Raw genomic sequence first — 7,612 nt, 5'->3', positions numbered from 1 at the left:
ATCACTAAATAAAAAAAAATTTGGTCCGGTTCGACCATCGGGTCGGGCCGAATTGCATTGGTCATATATATAAAAAAAATGATAATCAAACAAAGAATTATATAACAAAAGAAAAGTACGAGAAACTTTACTATAAATGCATAATTATTGAACAATATATCTAGCTTTGTTATACGCGGGCTTTCATTTTCTGAAATATAACCAAAACATTATCTAGTTTGACATTATAAGCAGGTTGTATTTTAATAAAATAAATAAAATCATCGTTTAAACTCTCATCACCCATATGATTACGCAAATTGGACTTCACGTACTCCATCGCCGAAAAGCAAATTTCAACGCATACGGTTGCAATGAGTAATAATGATATGAGAGGTAACTTCATAACGAATAAACAATACACCAATGCAAATGAAGTAAGTGAACAAAATAATGTATAACTGAAACATTTTTTTAGATTAAAACACTTAATCCATTAAATTTATATGATCTATTACTTCCGTCATCATACTACTTTTTTTAATTAGCTTAAATGTAGATTAAGTTGGGAGTTTGAGACTTGTGCTTATAAATTGAGCATATATTAATTGAGCATTTGAGCTTAAACTTGTATTTTAATTATTTCCTACTAAACTCAAATTTAGTTGGTATATTATTTATATACATTTATATAATTAAACTTGTAAATATGTCAAATAAAAATTATTGGGGTCGGCCTCAAATTCCATAAGGTTGTTCTCGAAATCCCAACAGGGTCATTGTGCCGTCCTCGAAATCACACAGGGGTCGGGGTCAAAATTATACAGGGGTCGGTCGGGATTTTAACACATATATACTAGTAAAAAAAATTTTCACAGGGGACGGAGGACCCCCCCCCCCCACCTCAAAGTGTGGCTACGCCACTGATTATTATTACGAGTATTTGGAAATATATTTCCCCTGGTTCACGTGTAATTATTGTGTCTTTATGAATATAAAGAGAATAATATTCTATCACTATATAATTTTTCTTAACCGCCATTTGAATTATTGACGGGACACATTTTATTTCACTCATAGGATAAAAAGTCTATCATAAACGAGAAAACATTATGACCCAACTTGAAACCTCTTATTTTATTTGCCACGATGGTTGGGACTTGAATTCAAAAACTTCTTTTTTAAATTGAAGTATTTAGGTAAGATTACTCGTTTATAAATGTAATTTGATAGGTTATTTATTCTAATTCAATGAAAGAAAATTGAAGATTTTATCAGTTTATAATTTTTCCAATTTTTTAATGATCAAAATACACCTAAATCCGTCTTTAACAGGGCGAGAGCATTGACATCAAGGGAGCACACCCAAATGGACCTCACTATGTGCGTTAATATCAGTAATAACAATTAGATACATGACTTATAAATTCTTTCAATCACAATCAATTAAAAGGGTTGCATCACTGCATGTATTCAAATTCAGTTTTGATGACTTCGACCCGTTTGATCAATTCCTCTTTTAAATTAAAAAATAAAACAAATACAACTTATAAATAAATACTTCAAAAATTGTCAAGTTCAATATAATACATCAACTTGCAAAATACAAATTAAGTTATGATCACTCCATTCTTTTTGAAATGAGTTCTTTAATCTAACAAAAACACAACTTGTACTCTTGTAGCATGAGATAAGATCATCGTTTCTATAATCCATTGGATGAAGTTGTAGAGAATCATGTTCAATAAAACTCAACTTATAATTCTATTTACACAATGTTAGAGCCAGCAACCACGGCTCGTTAACTATTAATGGACCAGTCATAGTTCTGGTAAACAATATGAACCGCACCACCGTCACTAGAAAGATGTGACAACAGCCCTGCCTTGGTTGCATCTAAGTAGCCAATAATCCACTTTAGGATCTCTTTTTCCTGCCCAAAATCCGCACTAAACCTGAAACCAAATAAACCCGATAATTTAGTTCATGAACGGGTGCCAATTAATGTAACAAGTAATGTCTAAGTGGTCCAAGTGTCTGGCTCACTCACCACTTGAAGATACGACTGAGCCGCACTGTTCTCTTAGCTAGATCCACTTGAATCCCATCCCTTTGTAGAAACTCGCGTGCAGCAAATTTTAGTTCAGATTCTACTCCTTGTGGGGTGAAAAATCTCACCGGCGGGCTTGATTTTGATCCGTTGCAGATACCAAAATGGATCAACGGATTTAGCTGTGGTAAAGCCAGCTACAAAATAATATAAAAATAAGATTTTGTATTTTGTAACCTCTAACAACAACCTTAATATGGAAATGAATTGTTTTATTTTACCTCTAGACGCTTGTCACCCGAACCAAAAGGTTTGGTAATCGAGTAGGGTGCTCTACGGTTACTTCTAAGAACACCATTAACAATTATTGTAAGGGAATAAGATGACCCTCCGATGATGTATAAAAAATCTGAGTTAAAGGATCTCCTATCGATTACTGCTGACCCCGGATGACCAACACTGATGACACCATGGACAACCATGGCATTGTGTAGGTTAAGAAAAAAAGCAAGCCTTTCTGAAGCAGTTAGTGTAGATATATCCACTCTTTGAAGTTCTAGCATTAGATTTACATATCTGTGAAGTAAATTTAAAATTTAATAATGTAAAATTCGAAATATAAACATTTGTCGTTAGTTAGTTAGTTAGTTAGTTAGAACTTATACCTTCGGAATTCCTCGCTGTTGCTGATACCTAAATAATCAAGATGGCAGCCATCTTCTGATGCATAAGATTCAAGTATGGCTGACATTATTTTGGCGAGTTTTTGGCTAATTAAAGTAGCAGATTTTGGCTCGAGATCGTTTGTGGAACCACGAAAGTTATAGCATCGAGGAATGAAAGGCTCGTGTTCAAGAAACCTATAAAAATGGTTTCCATCTTCGAATTCGTTATCCCTGTATACAAAGCAATTAATATGATTAATACCCTTTTGTTCTTTGAAATAAAGTTAGATAGAATGCTTTTCGCACATGTTGAAATGGTTGGGTCTAAAAAGGTAATTTGGTTAACGGTTACGAATGTGTACCCGAAAACGTGATGGATGAAGTGTCTTCTTGCTAGCTGCTTCCCCATCTCTACAGCCTAATGCCAAAGATAATATATTGAGGACAAGATGTACATAAATTATAATAGTGTATGGTTTTGTACTATATTTCAAAAAAACACATGATGCAAAGAATCATGATTCATATTGGTTATAAAGAAGAATCAATTGTGCAGTGAACCATGTGTCATCAATGATGACTTTAATGTCCTTTCAACACAAATCATAAACATTTACCTTAAGAGTAAAAATCTTCCCTAATCTCAAAACCATCTTACAAGTTTACATGCATTATGTTTAGTTAACTACAACATTGCTTTTGATGTCATTATTATTTGTTTAGTAGTATGTTTTTTCTGAGTTTTGATACTAGTAAAAAAAACTAATATATCTCAACTAGGCTAACTAAATCACATGCTTTTTATGTGTTTCTAACAACCTTCTGATAGCATTATCAAATAAAACTTGTAACCCAATTCTTCATGATATTTTGTCGCTGGTGTTTTTTTTTTCCTAACACTTAATTCATATAAATATTGGGTCAACGCTTCGGATCCTGAAGTTCAACAACACTATACTACGTAGACATGTACTTTGCAGCATACTGAAATAGCATATTCCTGCTACCGCCGGAATTTTCAAACAGTTAATAAGATTCTGTTGCAAATAAATAATATTATTTCAAACTACTTATTATCACGCTGGCAAATAGGGGTGCGTATGGTTCAGTTTGAGTATGTTCAGGGCTAAAGCCAAACAAAAAACTGAAGTTTTTTAAACTTTTTAGTCTCGGTTTCTCCGTTTTCAGTTTTTTCGGCAGAAAAACTAATTTTGTTTGCCTAAAATATTGAATTTGACCATAAATCATTCTGTTAATAAATAACTAATTGATTATTATACTTTATTAAAAATTTTAGAATAAAAAATGATTTTGCCTACAATTTTACGAATTTATTACACGCGAAACCAAACTGTTAGTTTGATTTTACAAAAATAAAACAAAACCTTTTGAAGGTAAAAGTTAAACAAAAATGAGAAGTGTGAGAAAAATTTGCGATAAAAAGACCTTCAAGAAATAATAAAAAAATCATAACTCAATATATAAATAAAAAACTAAAATATTTCACCGTTATTCTTGTCAAAAGAAACGACGAAAAGCCACAATACTAAGTAAAAAAGATGCAATACTGAAAATAAACAAAAAAAATACAATGATAAATAAAAAAAACACAGGATATCATAAAATATAACACAATTCCAAAAAAAATATAACACGATGTCGTGTAATATAACACAAGGCAAGAGTCAAAACAATCACGGTACGTACCTTGTTCCTCCCGCAGTCAAAGTGATGAATCAAAACCTCCACCATCTCCGACGCCGAGAAGCAATTCTTAACGATCTTCATCTTCAATATCCTATCCTGAATCGGCAACCGTTGCCTTAATATCCTAACCACCACCACCATCATCTCATCACTCTTCTCCACCTCCCCAGCATCATCAAACCCATACACCGGGGCCGCAGGAGCGTCATCCGGACACTTCCTGCAAAGCAACTCCTTCATCCTCTCCTCCAACAGTCCACAGTTCCTCAGCGAATTCAACGCCACAAGTCCGCCAAACAACTTCTCGTTGAAAAATATCTGCGGCACCGCGGAGCTTCCTGTCCGTTCGATCAGTTCAATCTCCCTCGTTGGATACACGTCCACGTTGATCTCGACGTAACGTATGTTCTGGTTTCTGAAGTACGATCTAACGGCTGTGGAGTCTCTACAGTTTGATCGTGAGAAGAAGGTGATTCGTCCTTTGAGATGACCAAGGTCATTTTCGTCTTTTTCGGTTTTATATTTAACTGTCACTTTGAGTCCTGGTAGATTAAACTCCGTTACGTTTGAAACGTTATGTTTATCCGAAACGACGTCGTTGTTGTTATTGTTATCGTTTGTTAATAATGATAACCGTTTTGTGATCGCCGTGGATAAGCTATTGCTCTTCTCTCGGAAGAATTTTCCGATGGCCGGTATCTGTACGGCGGTTTCCGGTGAGGAGTTGGATCGTTTAATCAACGGCGGTGGTTCCGGCTTTGGAAGTTGCGGATTTGGCGGAGTTACGGCAGTCTGTTGAACGTCGCCGTCATCTAACGGCGCTTCCGTCTCAACTTGTGGTGAATTTTGTTCTCCGTTATCATCGGCGTTAGATACGGTGTTGTTGTTTTGGCCGTCAACAAACTCCGGCGGGTGAGGATTATTAAGGTGTATATCAGTAACGCCGTTAGGTAAGTCCATGGTGAATACTTGGTGAAAATGAAAATAGGAGGAAATATATTGAGGTAAGAAGGAGGAGGTGGAAACGGATAAACGTGTATACTAGTATTTATTTAACAATTATTATTATTATTATGACAATAAATGATGATACGAAAGAAAATATGGTTATAAGTTTATCCATCGTACAATGAATCACAACGCTTCTTTTGCTTACGATGACTAAATCAAATCAGTGAAACTTTCAATTAAGGACAATTTTTAAATATTCTCTCATTTAATATCAAGATTATATTCTTTTAAGTGATTTATTTTTAAATATCTATTAAGAATTCCAACAGATCAAACCGGTTTCTAAACAAATTACAAGATGCTACATGTCCAAAATACCTCCGCTTGTGAGTTAGTCGGTACACACAAAACACAAGATAACCTGTAAGATGACTTGTGAAGCTTTCATCATCCAAGTTCACAATCATAAAATTACAAGAGTGAAAAAAATAAGTCGAACATCGAAATTATGTGTGAATTCACCTGTAGTATTTATGCACTAACATATAATTAACTTAGATGATGCATATATGAACTAATCATAACATATATACAATTGGTGTTACCGGTCAACTGATCCACTTGATACCGGGCAACTGATGATCAGCTATAATTTTGGTATTTAATTGATCGGGAAGAACAAAATACGAAACAATGAAGAAAGAGGAAAATATAGGCAAATATGAGTTTGATGTATGGTACAGTAAATGACGTATGTGTCACTGTATGGCAGCAAGTTAGAGTATGACTTTGTCAATTTCAACTAAGGTACAAAAAAATTGATGTACGATACGCCTAAGGCCGACATAGTTCGAAAAATTCAGAAAAATCATATTAAAAGCCATAAGTTTTAGGGTTTCGTGGAACAACTTTTTCTAAATATTGGACATCTTCAATCACTCCAATCATGTTTCCTTCAACCAATCGAGTCAAGAATCAAAGACATAATGAAGACCATGAGTGGCTAATCTCTTTTGTGTCATTCTCGGGGTGTAGTGTATTGTATGGTTTAAGTTTCTTTCATGCTTAGTACTAAATTTTATGTGTTTGTTGATTGATTACCGATGCTTCTTGATGTTTAGTACTATTGAACAAAACATTCGGTTTAGATTTATTTTAACATGGATGTTTAATTTGTCAACTGCAGTAAATGCTTATTTGAATAGGGTTTGTTGATTGTTCTTAATTTAATAAAGCAAACAACTATCCTTAATTGAGTCATTCTGTGAAGGAACCTCTGGTTACTATGTGTGTGTTACGATTGTTGATGCCTACGATTAAGAACTCAAATAAGTTGTATTTTTCAATTGATAATTAGTGATTATTTATAAACATGAATTATATGTTTGGCAAAACTAGCTGTAGCTGGTGGCTTGAAGCTGGTAGTTGTATTAGATTTATTTTAACATGGATGTTTAGTTTGTCAACTGCAGTAATTCTTATTTGAATAGGGTTTGTTGATTGTTCTTAATTTAATAAAGCAAACAACTATCCTTAATTGAGTCATTCTGTGAAGGAACCTTTGGTTACTATGTGTGTGTTATGATTGTTGATGCCTACGATTAAGAACTCAAATAAGTTGTATTTGTCAATTGATAATTAGTGATTATTTATAAACATGAATTATATGTTTGGCAAAACTAGCTGTAGCTGGTGGCTTGAAGCTGGTAGTTGTAGCTTTTTAGATATATTTAGATGCTTGGCATAGTAGCTGAAACTTTTAATAAAATGGATAAAATTACTAAAATGGACATAACTAAAAACAATCATAGTAAATGTATTTTTTTTGGAATGTTATTTAAGTAAATTAAAATATTAAAAGCTTGTAGCTCTTTTCAAACGCTATTAGTAGAAGCTTTAAGCTTTTCGCATAACCTAAAAGATTCAAACTACTTGAACCAAACAAAACTTTTAATTGAATGAGCATTTTTTTTAAAGCTTGAATCTAAAAGCTCCTAAAAACTTTCTGCCAAACATAGCCGAAATAGCTAATTGATTACATACTTTAATCTTGGGCGTGACTTACGTTTAATTATTGTTTACAAATTTGCCAAGTATTCACTTGTTTCAATTAGTCTAGTGTGTTTAGCACTTAAAACTACTTCATAAATTAGTCAACTCCATATGGATTAAAAATGTTACGCGAGACGCTAACCACTTACTTTTCATGGTCGACACTCTACTTGCCCTAACTAGTTTAAGGTGAATATGACACTTAATG

General features: G+C 33.6%; 1 protein-coding gene across 1 annotated transcript; it reads right to left on the bottom strand.

Annotated features, from left to right (window-relative positions):
- Positions 1-1,485: 1,485 nt before the first annotated feature.
- On the bottom strand, positions 1,486-5,431 carry LOC143585005 (uncharacterized). The gene is made up of 6 exons (XM_077066903.1): positions 4,402-5,431; positions 3,057-3,112; positions 2,695-2,925; positions 2,311-2,605; positions 2,030-2,226; positions 1,486-1,934 (listed from the first exon to the last, which is right to left on the bottom strand). Exons 1-6 carry the CDS (start codon positions 5,359-5,361, stop codon positions 1,781-1,783), a joined length of 1,893 nt encoding a protein of 630 aa, XP_076923018.1. The 5' UTR covers positions 5,362-5,431; the 3' UTR covers positions 1,486-1,780.
- Positions 5,432-7,612: the final 2,181 nt, after the last annotated feature.

This window comes from Bidens hawaiensis, unplaced genomic scaffold, assembly GCF_021521415.1.
Source record: "Bidens hawaiensis isolate Kalapana, Puna unplaced genomic scaffold, B.hawaiensis_p1.1 tig00033533_1, whole genome shotgun sequence".
In the NCBI taxonomy this organism is placed as follows: Eukaryota; Viridiplantae; Streptophyta; class Magnoliopsida; order Asterales; family Asteraceae; genus Bidens; species Bidens hawaiensis.
This window is presented reverse-complemented; position numbering and strand designations above follow the sequence as displayed.

Coding starts and splice junctions, on each gene's coding strand:
- LOC143585005 (XM_077066903.1), bottom strand. CDS start 5,361: ATGGACTTACCTAACGGCGTTACTGATATACACCTTAATAATCCTCAC. Junction 3,113..4,401: donor TTGACTGCGGGAGGAACAAG/GTACGTACCGTG, acceptor CTTTGGCATTAG/GCTGTAGAGATGGGGAAGCA. Junction 2,606..2,694: donor AACAGCGAGGAATTCCGAAG/GTATAAGTTCTA, acceptor TTTACTTCACAG/ATATGTAAATCTAATGCTAG.